This window comes from Rhododendron vialii, chromosome 2a (assembly GCF_030253575.1).
Source record: "Rhododendron vialii isolate Sample 1 chromosome 2a, ASM3025357v1".
Taxonomy (NCBI): Eukaryota; Viridiplantae; Streptophyta; class Magnoliopsida; order Ericales; family Ericaceae; genus Rhododendron; species Rhododendron vialii.
This window is the reverse complement of record NC_080558.1, coordinates 43772844-43787979: the sequence shown is the minus strand read 5'-3', so window position 1 is coordinate 43787979 and position 15136 is coordinate 43772844. Positions and strand designations below refer to the sequence as shown.

Genomic DNA, 15136 nt, shown 5'->3' with positions numbered 1-15136 from the left:
ATAGTTTTAAATCGCGGTATCGGTCGCCGTCGCGGTATCGGTCGCGGTATATCGGTGTCGGGACATACCGGTGATACGTCACGGGAATCGGGTGTCGCGGTCGTGAATTTTTAAAAATCATCAGCAACATGTATAAAACTTGAAAAATATACTTTTGCCCCAAACATTAGCTTAAATTATCACATTTTAATTAATTTAAGACATGTAATAGCCCATTCTCTTCATGTGAAATATCCGATAATTTATCAAAACTCGCAAGTCAATAAGATTTTACAAATATGAGAAAAATGCAACATTATAAGTTTCGATATAATTGACATAAATAGCAAAAATAAGATGAAGACATTAAAATAAACACACCATAGAGGTTTTACATTACATAATCGCTAGCCACAACTAGTTTCAAGCTCATAGCTTTTAAGTCAAACATAATTTTGCTAATACAACTTCAATGCCAGAATGAATGACGTGGAGGTACCGATACGTACATGAATGACGTGGAAGCAAATATATACATATGTGTGGAAGGACTTCTGTTTTTTGATTTTTTCTGTTTTTTTTTTTTAGCTTTGTTTTTTGGTTTTTTCTGGTTTTTTTTTTTTTTTTTCAGAACCGATACGTACCGGCCGTATCGGCCGTACCGGTCCAAAAATCGGTTACGGACCGATACGTATCGGGAACCGGCCGATACGCCTGTGAATTTCAATCTCACCGATATATCGGCCTATATCCGAACCGGAAGTCAAAAATTCCGGTACGAACCGGCCGATACGTACCGTATCGGCCGATATTTAAAACTATGGGTTACAGGGTACTTGTGGGCCTTTATGTTATATTTTTACCTGTATAAACCTTTTAGGTGTTCTGGGCTAGGCCCACTGGGTATTTTCTTTGTTGGCTTCTTGCCAATGAGGACTTCTCTTTTTTGTCCTCCTCCTTGTCTTCTTTTTAATAATATTCTTCTTCGCCATTCAAAAAAAAAAAGGTCAAAAGTAGAGACCGCAGTTTATAGTTCTTAGAAAGACAAAGAATGTGTTTTCATCCACTTGTTTTAGTTTAAGTGGGACATTGGCCTAGCAATTGTGCAGCTATACTTTGGTTTGGTAAGGTTTTTGGGCTCAACTCCTATGGAAATAAAGAAGTTGACACCCTCGTTATTGGGTTTTTTTTTTTTGAATTCTACGGAGGATAACACACAATTGGAAATGAAAACTTGCGATGAACTTGGATGGGGGCAACGCTATACTCGGATTACAGTACTGCTATGCCGATGATGAAAATTTTGATGAACTAATGATGGTGGTACTATACTTTACCATATATGTCGATGATTTTCTACTGGGGATTTGTGCTGCTACGTTGTTGTTTCTTATATCACATGGCAATACTGTTAAGGATTCTGGGCTGAGTTATATATTTGAAAGGCGCCTTGTGAAAAAAAGAAGACAACGTGAACTACGTAAGTATGGAACTATGTTGGGAAGAAACGCGATAACTATGTCCGGAAGTAAAGAGAAGCATCGGGGTCAATCGGTGATTAGTTGATTACTGGGGGTTCAACATACCAGTTGTTATGAGTAATGAGTTTCAACTTATAAACCTTTTTTTTTTTTTTTATCGTAGCTACAATAGTATAGTAAATGGCAGTTAGGTATATCTAGTATCTACATAATCTCGTCTCGTTCTCAGAACTATCTAGCTAGTAGTGATGTCATGAATCATATTTTGTTAATAATGTAGATCGAAATACATATGTTTCGGGCCCCTGTTAAGTATAAATTCTGCTTTTGCCACTGCTTATAGAAGAGGTAAACTAGCTAGGGAGATTGCAAGAACCACACAATGCTAGCTCAAATTCACAGAAGGAAAGCCATAACTAGTTAAATATTTCTATCACTAGAATTCATGCAGCAATTTAAACAATTCCTTGAGCTCAAGTAGCTAGAGACTAGAAGTTTACATTGCCCATAACAAAAGTACCACTTTACATCAAAATGAAACAGACATGACATCATATTATATGAGAGCCAATATTTATTTGGTAATCAATCTGATGGCAAAAAGGGAGTAAATTCAAGAGACAAACAAGCTAAGTTTTGAACCCAACAAATTTGCTCCAGTCATGTATGATTCGTTCATCTTCGACTGTGAAGCTAATTAATATAATAGTACTCCTATAATTCTATTGTCCAAGCCAGAATTTGAACTTGGAGGTGGCACTTAAAGAAGTTCAATGTACTCCCACTGTCAAAAAAAAATTGTCCGATTCCCCAAACCGAGAATTTGTAAAGAGTATGTTTTATGCGAACAAATTCAAAATTTTTGCTTCAATTAAAAGAGCTCATTAATTGATACCTAGTATCATGCGAAAGAAATTTGAAATTTTTAGAACAGTTTTGGGGATCGGACAATATGTTCGGAAGGGAATTAATATTCAATAGCGAAAAAGTACACGTGTTCTAACATCAATCATCTGAAATACCAAAAATAAATACATGTTTTTATAAGAACCATTCATCAACAATAGTACACATATTATCATTAAGAGTAATCATGTGGTTGTTCTTAAGGATAACAGTTGTGGTTTAAACATTGTAAATTAACGACAACAAAAGACATCAAGGAACTCAAGTTGTGGTTTAAACATTGTAAATTAACGACAACAAAAGACATCAAGGAACTCAACGTCCCGAAAACCAAACAAAAAGGACACAGAAGTACCAGTGTCGTGCGTCAAAAAGACGATGGGTTAACCCACAAAGGTGGACATATCGGATTAAAAGACTCCTCTTCATAGCAAGGACTTTTGCTTCCATCTTCCAAGCAATAGATACCCGTATGTCTTAGTACTCCTCCTCGTTTGCGAAATTCCCAATACTCGTCGGTGTAATAGATACAATTAGCCTTAATTCCTGGAAATCTTGAGGCATCAACAGAGACGGAAGCATTGTCTCCCAAGAATACGGCATTATCACCTAAGCTCGTTATCTCCAACCATTGCCCTTGTTCTCTTAGAGCAGCCTGGAACACTTGAAGCCTGCATGTTCGGTAATCAACCCTTGACCTATTCGTATTATCCGGAACATAGTGATTGGCGTCCCAAAAATACGGCCTCGATAAATAACGAATCACCATTAGTACCACCCCTTTAGATTCCACAATAAACAGTTGCTCTTTCATTGCAGTGCCTTCGTACATGTATGGTGCATGCAAAGCAATCCATGGCTGAGTCGGGTCAGGCCCCCAAACGTTGAAAGCAAAAACAAAGCCCCTACCAACGACCCCGTAAAATAGTCCCTCATGAAAAATGATATCACGGAAGTAAAGCAGAGAGATTTTGACATCGGTCCAGGACTCATCTCCAGGTCTCCAATAACCAAGATGTCCGCAGTTTCCATGTATAACCACGAGTACGTAATCTTTGCTCTCCTCCGGGCGTGAAGACAAGACGGCCTTATGTATGAAACTCGTATTGTCGTAACGTCTTTTCCTGCGGTAGTCTTTGAAGGTAGTGACATGGGGAAGATTTATTTGAACTCGAGTGAAAGGATGGAGTAGATTAATCTCACCGTCTTCGGCTATGGTAACTAACCAACCCAAAGTTTCCAGGCATCGTTTTCCCCTTACTTCTGGTAGATTGACAGTGCGAATAACGCCGCCTTTTCTCAGGCTAACAAACTTACGCTCGTCGGGTTTGTCTTTGTCAGAGAGCATAAGCCATGGGATTTGTTCAGATCCTTTGAAATTGTCGTTGATTGCGACAGAATGCCATGACCTGCAAACTCCGCTGAAAGAGAGAAAATCTTCAAAGAGAGTTATTTTGTTCGCAGTTAGAACGAGTAGGTCTTCTGGGAGTTCGGCCCAATTTCTCATCTTCTTCTTCATGGTTAGCGAGAAATCGACCAAAGAAGCAAAATACAGAAGACAGGGCAGTGATCTTAGCCCTTAAAAAAAATGAAAATTTCCAGCTATCATTACATCTCAAATTCCTTCCAAAAAATATTTAAACAGGGCAGTGATTTATTGCAAAACACAACAGCCATATGGGGTGCAAAGAACAGCAAAAGGTAGCTATCGAAGCAAAAGCAAGTCTAAAAACCAGCAACACCTTTACAACGCAACAAAATCGAATGGCGACCGGGAAACGCAAAAAGGTGTGAAATAAGGATTGTGAATGAGAAAGTCAGTCATGCAAAGAGAGAGAGAGAGAGAGAGAGAGAGAGAGAGAGACGTAAATGACATATCTTCCATCATCGTATCCCAATCCATCATACCTTTCATCATCGAATCACAATCTTAACGAAAAATGCTACAACCACAAACATGCATACAAACGATTTATAAACACACCGACATTTTTTTGTGAGTCTCACACACACCAGAGGTGCAGTGCATGTGGATCCCCATATTGATGTGAGTAGTGTGTGTGGGTTCCCATGTGAATATGAGTAGTATGGGTGAGACTGATTGTGTAAGTGTTTGAGGTTGAACAAGAATTGATTTTATCCATTGTGCTATGCGCACAGATCATGCACAAACAACTTTTGTGAAGCCCATCTCAGGTCCCCGAACAGATGATGCGAATTGCTCATTTTTCTTAAATTTGTTTATGAGTTATTGTAAAAAAATCGAGCATCTTAATCAAATATCATTAAGGGTTTTTCAGAATTCGAGAGCTGACTACTCAGTTTCAATCTACTGATTCTAAGAAAGTCATTACCGATACTCAATCGGACTGATTTTTTTTACATGAACCCTTGAACAAAAGTTTTAAGAAAAATAAGCAATTCGGATCAACATTATGGAACCCTAGATGAGCCCCAAAAAAATTTGATCTGTGCGCACAGGCCTTTTGACATTTTACAAATAACGAACCAAATTCGTGATAAACCTGTATATCAAATTTTATAAAACATTTACTACACCAAAATAAAAAAGGGAAAAAGAAACAATATAGAGTGTTATGGTCAATGGCTTAGGCTGCGAAAATAAGGAGTCAGCAAAGCCTTCAATACTTAACACGTTCTTAGTGCCGGCTTTAACAGGATTTCATTTTTTTTATGGGTTTTTAATTAGATTTCTTTCCAAGACGGTGAAATTGATTCTCTTGATTAGTCAATCCTTTCCACTTTGTATCGATTAACCAAAAAATGGCGTAGCGCTTTGAAAAATGAGATTTTAAATTTCTTTTCTCGCTCACACGCAAGGGCCTCACATCTGCAAAATTTGACTATTGCGCGATTCTGCAATCTGTTAAAGGAATTATCTTCATGTTCTCCAACGGCTGTAACAACCTCAATGGATGGTGATGTAAGCTGACATCAGCTTAGCGGCCAGCTCATCCCACTTAATCTATAGTTAGTGCGTTTCTGTTAGGGATTCTGTTAGCATGTAAAATTTAGTTTAGTTTTGAACTAATGGCTCTCTTGATTTCGTATAAGTACAGAACTAGGGCTTGGTTGTATCGTAACTTTGTAACTCTGATAATTAGTTGAATGAGAAAAGTTACTTCAGTTTACAAAAGTTTTCATGGTATCAGAGCTCAATTGACGCAAGTCTGAAGATTCCTCGATCCTTGTTCTTCCCGATTCACTGGATCTTTGACGCAAGTATGCGGATCTCTCAACTCTTGTTCCTCCAAATTCACTTATTCGTTTTCAGTTTTCATGGCGTCTTCATCGACTTCAACTGCAGTACTTTCTTCTCATCTTCCTCCTACTCTCTCGTTCTTAATCGCGAATTTTCAGTCCTTTATTTTTGTCAAGCTTGATACTACGAACTATTTCACCTGGAAAACACAAGTTGAGAACTCCTTAAAGGCAAACTCTTTGTTTGGCTATGCTGATGGCTCTCTAGGTATACCACCGTTATGTGTTGTTGATGATTCTGGTACTAAGATACCTAATCCAGAGTTTGAGAAATGGAATGTGATAGATCGGATGTTATTTTCCTGCTTGATTGCTACACTCTCACCATCTATTTTACCGCATACTGTTGGATCTACTCATCTGTTTGAATTGTGGACTAAATTGGAGGAGAAATTTCATGTTCTATCTCGATCTCATGTGCATGATCTGAAGCGTAGATTGTATAGTTTGAACAAGTCTGGTAGTATGGAGCAATACCTTGATTCTATTAAAGAAATTGTTCAAAGACTTGCTGCTTCTGGTTCGTATGTTGATGATGAAGAGCTTATTTTCACACTCTTAATGGATTGAAGAAAGGTTTCAAGTCTTTGAAACAAACTGTTCGTTCTCGGCCAGAAACCTTTACGTTTAGTAGTTTGACCTCTGTCGTTATGGCAGAGGATTTACATATGGCACAAGACCAAGTGGAATCTACTCCTATTCTTGTTGCTACCACTCCAAACCTTAATCCTGCACCACCTACATCACCTCATACTTCTATTTCTCAGCCTTTTTAATTTCCTTATCCCAGTGTACCATCATAAAACTTCTTTTCTTCTCCCTTTCCTGGTCCCAGATTTAACAGAAACTCAAATAGATTTCGAGATAATTCTTTTTCAAGGAGTTTTTCTCCTAGTTTTCATGCTGGATTTCCACAAGATCCCACTTTCTCCAGAGCTGTTACACCTGGTTTTAATTCTGGATTTCAAACCGGTGGTTGTCAAATCTGTGGTAGGACTAATCACTTAGCTTACTCCTGTCACTATCGCTTGGATTTGGGGTATAGACCTATGGGCAGGTCTACTGGTGGTGGTTTCTCTCCACGTTATTCTCCACAATCTCAACCTCAGGCTTTGTTTGCTGCTACTGAACCTTCTTTGAACTCTGGTTATGGTTTTGGGGTTGATCCTTCGAGTTTTTATGGTTCTACTATGCATTCTGGTTATGGTACTTCAGGTTGTGGTTTTTCTCTGCCTTCCGGCCATGGTTTTACAGATGGTTCTACATATGAGTTTGCAAGTAGGTCTGGGGGTTCTGCTCCTTACAACATAGCTCCAGTTTCTTATACTTCTGCTGCTCCTCAGATTTTTGAAACTTTTACTCAGGGTTCCCCGCCTCCTCATGGGAAATCTCCTGCTTCACCTTGGTTTTTTGACTCAGGGGCTACCTCTCATGTTACTCATGATGCTTCTCAGCTTCACCCTATTCATGAGAGACCATCTTCTGAGCATGTGACTGTTGGAAATGGGCACAATGTTCCTGTTGCTAATTTAGGAAAAGGTATACTTTATACTCCTCACTTTATATTTAGACTTGATAATGTTCTTCATGTTCCCCTTATATCTCATAATCTTCTTTCAGTTCATCAGTTTGCCTTAGATAACAACTGTATCATATCTTTTGACTCAAATGGTTATGTCATTCAGGACAAGACCACACATCAAACTCTTCATCAGGGGTTTTGTCATCAGGGGTTATACCCTCTTCTACCTTCTTCTAGTCCTGCTACAGCTTTGCTAACCACTGGTTCTTCTGCTGAACTTTGGCACCAAAGACTTTGGCACCCTCATCTTGGTTTGCTACAAGTCCTGTCCAAAACATATAATCTTCCTATTTCTTCTAGTAGTTTTAATTGCTACTTTTGTAATAAAGCCAAGAGCCACAAATTGCCCTTTTCTCTTTATACATCCCACACTTCTGCTCCTTTTGACTTGATTCACATGGATGTATGGGGGCCATCACCTGTTCCTTCCTTTTCTGGCTATAAATACTACTTGTTACTTGTTGATGATTTCACAAAGTACTGTTGGTTGTTTCCCTTGAAGCTTAAATCAGAAGTAACTTCTCATGTTCAAGCTTTTAAGGCTTTTGTCTCTACTCATTTCTCTATTTCTATTAAAACCATAAGATATGACAATGGGGGTGAATTTCTTAACAAGCTTATGAAAGCTTTCTTTGCTCACTTTGGAATTGTTCATGAAACTTCATGCCCTCATACCCCAGAGCAGAATGGGGTAGCTGAGAGGAAGCACAGACATATCATAGAAACTGCCATTACTTTACTTCAACAAGCTAATCTTCCCATTACTTTTTGGCTTGAAGCCATTACTACTGCTCTTTATTTGATTAATCGTTTACCGAACTCCTCCATTCATTTCAGATTCCTTTCCATGTCCTTTACAAAACCAGTCCTGATTATTCTCTTCTTAAACCCTTTGGGTGTTGCTGCTTCCCTTGGCTGAAACCTTATGCTTCCAACAAACTTGTTCCTAGGTCTACACCATGTATTTTCTTAGGCTATTGTGCTCACACTAAAGGATACAGATGTTTGGATCCTACTACTAATAGAGTATATACTTCAAGACATGTCAAGTTCTTAGAAACTGACTTTCCTTATCCCCAGTTAGTCTCTTCTTCCTCTATCTCTTCTTCTTCATGTACTCCAACGGTTTCCTCTCCTACTATTCCTTCCTTTAGGATGGTATCTCCTCTTATTTCTGATTCTTTAGATGTGTCTCAGTCTTCTTTCTCTCCTCTTATTCCTACATCTGTAGTACAGTCATCTCCTTCTCCTGTTTCTATCCCTACTCCACTTGGTAATCCTATTTCTGTTTCTCCAATGGCAGATCCCACTCCTCTTAGTCTAGTTTCTCCTATTGATCCTTCTTCTACTCCTTCTTCTCCTCCTGTTGACAGTTCTGCTCCTATTGTTCCTGTTCACTCTATGCACACAAGGTCTAAATCTGGTATTTTTATGCCTAAAATTCATTTTACTCTTTCTGTTCACTCTCCTCCTCTTACTGAACCTTTATCCTTTAAAGAGGCTATAGTTTTTCCTGAATGGAAAAAAGCAATGTCAGAGGAATATTCTGCTCTTATTCAGCAAGGTAATTGGTCCTTGGTTCCCCTTCCTGCTAATACTCCCACTATAGGATGTAAGTGGATTTTCAGAATCAAAAGGAATGCTGATGGCACTATTTCTAGATATAAAGCCAGACACGTGGCTCAAGGTTTTCAGCAAACCGAAGGACTTGATTATAATGAAACGTTTAGTCCAGTTATAAAGCAGCCTACTGTTAGACTTGTATTGTCTTTGGCTCTTCATTTTGGGTGGGACATTCGACAGCTTGATGTTTCTAATGCTTTCTTACATGGTACTATTCAAGAGCATGTCTATCTTAGACAGCCCCAAGGTTATGTCAGTTCTCAATTTCCTCATCATGTATGCAAGCTTCACAAAGCCTTATATGGTCTTAAGCAAGCCCCCAGGGCCTGGTATGATATGTTATCCACAAGTCTGCTTAAAAAGGGGTTTCATAACAGTTTAGCAGATTCTTCATTGTTTATTCTCTCTCAAGGCTCAGATCTTGTGTACGTGTTGGTATATGTTGATGATATCTTGATCACCGGTAACAATCCCTCTTTAGTGACTCAAATAATTCAGAGTTTGGGCACAGATTTTGCTCTTAAGGATCTTGGCCATCTCCACTACTTTCTGGGCATTGAAGTAGTATCTGTTCCTCAAGGCCTCATGCTCTCTCAAGCTAAGTACACTCTGAATTTACTTAAGAAGGCAGGTATGACAGATTGTAGGCCATGTGCCTCCCCATCTTCTCTCAAGCCTTCACCTATCTTACCTGATGTTCCTTTCTCCAATCCGGAGTTTCATAGAACCTTGGTTGGGTCCTTGCAGTATCTCACCCTAACTAGACCTGAAATATCCTTCTCTGTGAATATTGTTTGCCAACGTATGCATAATCCCCTAACTAGCCACTTCACTGCTGTCAAACGCATCCTTAGGTATCTTCGGGGTACTATTAATCAAGGTCTTCTTTTTACTAAGGGTGCTTTGCAGTTTTCTGCATTTTCTGATGCAGACTGGGCCGGAAATAGTGTTGACAGAAGATCAACAGGAGGGTATTGTGTTTATTTTGGTTCAAATCTCATTTCTTGGTCTGCTAAAAAGCAGCCAACCGTGGCATGGTCTTCCACCGAGGCAGAGTATAAAGCCTTAGCCGATACATCTGCTGAACTAGTATGGTTAATGCAGTTAGTTAAAGATTTGCATTTACCTACTCCTGTTCCTCCTCCTTTCTTATGGTGTGATAATGTTTCTGCTATTTCGTTAGCCTCAAATCCTATTTTCCATGCCCGAACTAAGCACGTAGAAGTTGATTTTCACTTTATTCGAGAGAAAGTGATTCAGCATCAGTTGGTTATCAAATATGTTCCCTCTCAGTATCAAGTTGCAGATATTCTTACAAAGCCCCTAACTATTGCCAGATTTCAGTTTCTCAAGACCAAACTAATACTGTCAACTCTTCCAGCATTAGTTTGTGGGGGTGTGTTAAAGGAATTATCTTCATGTACTCCAACGGCTGTAACAACCTCAATGGATGGTGATGTAAGCTGACATCAGCTTAGTGGCCAGCTCATCCCACTTAATCTTTAGTTAGTGCGTTTTTGTTAGGGATTCTGTTAGCATGTAAAATGTAGTTTAGTTTTGAACTAATGACTCTCTTGATTTCGTATAAGTACAGAACTAGGGCTGGGTTGTACCATAACCTTGTAACTCTGATAATTAGTTGAATGAGAAAAGTTACTTCAGTTTACAAAAGTTTTCACAATCTTCCTTGTTTACCTCTTCGACATAAAATACCAGCTGAATTGAGATCCAACGCATATTTTGCATGTTTCAAGACAATTTACGTGGACGCATGGAAGGTGAAGGTTCGACTCTTGCTAAGAGCGCGAGTGCTTGGTGTGGTAATTGATGCCCTTTAAGCTTTTCCAACCCTTATGCTGCTTAGGGTTACCCATTCCTCATCCCCTTATGAGTAAGCAAGACATTTATCGTATGAGTAAACAAGACATTTATCGAGTACAAGACAATTTACACGGTCATCTGCCACCCCTATGATGGTAACCAGCTCTCCATGAAAGAGAGTCTTAGTGCCAAAAATTAGTAATGACTCTTTAAGATAAAATGATCAGAAAAATAAGATATTTGCACCTGTACAAACGAATTAAAAATTGAAACACTTAATTTTTCAATCATATTTTTTAATATTTAAATGGCTGTGGCTTGCTGAAAATGTGCCGTCCGTTTTCAACTTTTTCATCTTTTCCTGTCCCAAAAAACGCCGTTTTTCAGGCGCTGCAAACAGCTTCTTCACGAAACAGCGGTGAAGAAGTTTTACTCATTATGTCATACAAGACGTTATCGGCAACTAAAGAAAATATTAACATCTTCCAGTTGTCCACAAAATTAAAGGGAAATTTGTTCCACCTGCACATGGGCAAATGCGGGTGAATATGACCTTATTTCATTTTTATACTTCTTAATTATGAGTTAAGAAGTATAAATCACACCTTACGTGAGAAAAAGAAAATTGAAATCTCAATTCTAAAGCACTTATGGCTTCTTCTTCTTTTTTTGGTAAATCAATATGCAGCGAAAAAGACCGACTAATCCGGAGGATCAATCGTACCATACCATAACAAAATCCTGGCCAATCCAAAACGAACAAACAAAATCCCGTTAAAGCCGGCACTGAGAAGGAATACTTGGGTTTTGATTCTTAGTTACGAGAAATTTTTAGGTGCCAAGCAGGCACCATGTGGTGTCCCGCTCAACACATTCGGACCGTTCATTTTGATTTTGGACGGCTCGAATTTGAGAAGAGAAAAAAGAGAGAGAAAGAGGAGAGACTAGAGAGAGTGGTGGGATGAGATGAGAGAAAGAGTTTCAATCTGAGTTGTTCAAGACAATTTAAATGGACGCATAGAAGGTGATGGTTCAATTTTTGCTAAGAGCGCGAGTGCTTGGTGTGGCAATTGATGCCCTTTAAGCTTCCCCAACCCTTATGTTGCTTGAGGTACCCATTCCTCATCCCCTTACGAGTAATTAGCAAGACATCTATCAAGTACAAGACAATTTACACGGTCATCTGTCACCCCTGCAATGGTAACCAGCACTCCATGAAAGAGAGTCTTAGTGCCAAAAATAAGTATAATGACTCTTTAGGATAAAATGATTAGAAATATAAGATCTCCAAACCGGTACCAACGGATTAAAAACAAGAGCACTTAATTTTTCAATCATATTTTTTAATATTTAAATGGCCGTGGCTTGTTGGAAACGTGCTGTTTTCCACTTTTTCATCTTTTCCTGCCCCAAAACGACGCCGTTTTGGGTCGCTACAAACACCTTCTTCATGGAACAACCGTGAAGAAGTTTATCTCATATTGATTAGGGCATACAAGACGTTATCGGCAACTAAAGAAAATATTAACATCTTCCAGTCGTCCACAACTAAAGAATCTCTTGTTTTTTGAACAAAAAAGTATTTTTTGGCTAACGGGTGATAAATAAAACTAGGTCTTTTAATATCCTTAATCCTTTTCATCGTACTTAATTTTAAAAATGCTTAAAACTAAGTTGACAAAAACATGTACTTCTGAGGCGGACAAGAAAAAATTTGCATATTTGTAGGTGACAAATTAAGAGGGGCAACAGGAAAGATGCTCGATGGTAGCTGTTTGCTTGGGTTCTTAAGTGGGGGACCAATGAGTCCATAATAAGGATGTGTCTTTACCTAGCATTTCGTGTAAAGAGTATGTTTTATGCGAACAAATTCAAAAAATTTACTTAAATCAAAAGAACTCGTTGATACTATATAGTATCTTGTGAAAGAAATTTGAAAATTTTAGAACCTATTGGAGGATCAGACATCTGTTCGGAAAGGAAATTAGTATTCAATAGCGAAAAAGTACACATGTTCTAACATCAATCATCTGAAATACCAAAAAGATAAAAATACGTGTTTTCATAAGAATCATCCATCAATAATAGTAAAAACATCATCATTAACAGTAATTTTGAGGTTGTTCTTAAGGAAATACATAACAGATGTGGTTTAAACGAATTGGGGATGGTGTTATGCAGTGGTGTGCGCAGTACCATACTACACACCTTCGAGCCGTTGGATCGTGCATCCGACGGCTCGGATCTCATCTCGGCAATGAACGGCTCTCGATCGTTAGTTACCGAGATAAGATCCGAGCCTTCAGATGCACGATCCGAAGACTCAGAGGTGCACAGCAATGTGCTGTGCATCTCACTACACAACACCAACCCAAAGTCCGATTTAAACATTGTAAATTAACGATAACAAAAGACATCAAGGGGCTCAATGATGCATGGCGCCTTATGAACTACGGAATAATCGCATAATAAAGATGAACACAAACTATAAAGTTAGAGAAAACACTCTCTAGACTCTTTTAATTTCAATAATAATCAACAACTGTCTTGCCCAAAAGGCTTACAATTTATTAAATAGTAGAGAAAACCCTAACCCAATTGATTCGCCCCAAACCGGAAACCGAATCAATTAATGACGAAAATTACCAAAAACTGAATAATTCAGAATAATAGCAAACTGGAAAATAAAGGAAATTCTAAGACATCTACTAAAAAAACAGCCTAATTCGGATTATCCTTGCCCAAGTTATAAGTAAGTCAAATTTTTCCTTAAACGAAAAATTTGGGCTTTCAAGACCCTAAACGGCTAAAAAACACACGGCACATAGCCAAAGACGATGTGTCCTGACCGTTGGACCGTTTCGGATTGAACCCAAGTGGACCCAAAGCCAAAGCCCTCGGTCAGTTATTTACAAAAATACCGATTAGTGAAAATAAGCCTTGGAATGCTTGCGGTGGTACTCCTCCGCTATGACACCTGCATCACTCAATGTCCCTAAAACCAAACAAAAATGACACATAATTAGCAGTGCATCAAAAAGATGATGGGCTAACCCACAAAGGTGGACATATCGGATTAAAAGACTCCTCTTCATAGCAAGGACTTTTACTTCCATCTTCCAAGCAATAGATACCCGTGTGTTTCAGCACTCCTCCTTGTTTGCGAAATTCCCAATACTCGTCGGTGTAATAGATACAATTAGCCTTAATTTCTGGAAATCTAGAGGCATCAACAGAGACGGAAGCATTGTCTCCCAAGAATACGGCATTGTCACCTAAGCTCGTTATCTCCAACCATTGCCCTTGTTCTCTTAGAGCAGCCTGGAACACTTGAAGCCTGCATGTTCGGTAATCAACCCTTGACCTATTCGTATTATCTGGAACATAGTGATGGTCGTCCCAAAAATACGGCCCCGATAAATAACGAATCACCATTAGTACCACCCCTTTAGCTTCTACAATAAACAGTTGCTCTTGCATTCCAGTGCCTTCGTACATGTCAGGTGCAAGCAAAGCAATCCATGGCCGAGTCGGGTTAGGCCCCCAAACATCGAAAGCAAAAACAAAGCCCCTACCAACGACCCCGTAAAATAGTCCCTCATGAAAAATGATATCATGGAAGTAAAGCAGAGAGATTCTGACATCGGTCCAGGACTTATCTCCAGGTCTCCAAAAACCAACAAATCCGCTGTCTCCATATGCAACCACGAGTGCATAATCTTTGCTCTCCTCTGGGCGCGTTGACAAGACGGCCTTACGTATGAAACTCATATTTTTGTCACTGGTTCTCATGTGGTAGTTTTTGAAGGTGGTGACATGGGGAAGATTTATTTGAACTCGAGTGAAAGGATGGAGTAGATTAATCTCACCGTCTTCGGCTATGGTAACTAACCAACCCAAAGTTTCCAGGCATCGTTTTCCCCTTACTTCTGGTAGATTGACAGTGCGAATAACGCCGCCTTTTCTCAGGCTAACAAACTTACGTTCGTCGGGTTTGTCTTTGTCAGAGAGCATAAGCCATGGGATTTGTTCAGATCCTTTGAAATTGTCGTTGATTGCAACAGAACGCCATGATCTGCAAACTCCGCTGAAGGAGAGAAAATCTTCAAAGAGAGTTATTTTGTTCGCAGTTAGAACGAGTAGGTCTTCTGGAAGTTCGGCCCAATTTCTCATCTTCTTCTTCATGGTTAGCGAGAAATCGACCAAAGAAGCAAAATACAGAAGACAGGGCAGTGATCTTAGCCCTCAAAAAAAATGAAAATTTCCAGCTATCATTACATCTCAAATTCCACCCAAAAAAATATTTAAACAGGCAGTGATTTATTGCAAAACACAACACCAATCGGGTTTCAAACAAGAGGGACTCAAAAGCAAGTCTAAAAAACAACACCACCTTTACAACACAACAAAATCGAATGGCGACAGGGAAACGCAAAAAGGTGTGAAATAAGGATTGTGAATG

At 39.0% G+C, this 15136-nt stretch overlaps 2 protein-coding genes across 2 annotated transcripts; both read right to left on the bottom strand.

Moving 5' to 3' along the window:
* Positions 1–2733: 2733 nt before the first annotated feature.
* On the bottom strand, positions 2734–3885 carry LOC131317579 (F-box protein At2g26160-like). The gene has a single exon (XM_058347117.1). The coding sequence runs from the start codon at positions 3883–3885 to the stop codon at positions 2734–2736; it is 1152 nt and encodes a 383-aa protein (XP_058203100.1).
* A 9713-nt stretch (positions 3886–13598) lies between these two features.
* LOC131317578 (F-box protein SKIP23-like) lies at positions 13599–14859 on the bottom strand. The gene is made up of 2 exons (XM_058347115.1): positions 13785–14859; positions 13599–13669 (listed from the first exon to the last, which is right to left on the bottom strand). The coding sequence occupies exons 1-2, from the start codon at positions 14857–14859 to the stop codon at positions 13599–13601; spliced, it is 1146 nt and encodes a 381-aa protein (XP_058203098.1).
* Positions 14860–15136: the final 277 nt, after the last annotated feature.

What these genes read in the sequence shown, in the direction of transcription:
- LOC131317579 (XM_058347117.1), bottom strand. Translation starts at nt 3,885, where the DNA reads ATGAAGAAGAAGATGAGAAATTGGGCCGAACTCCCAGAAGACCTACTC.
- LOC131317578 (XM_058347115.1), bottom strand. Translation starts at nt 14,859, where the DNA reads ATGAAGAAGAAGATGAGAAATTGGGCCGAACTTCCAGAAGACCTACTC. An exon ending in CTATTGCTTGGAAGATGGAA is followed by an intron (nt 13,670 to 13,784) that starts GTAAAAGTCCTT and finishes GTTTGGTTTTAG; the next exon opens with GGACATTGAGTGATGCAGGT.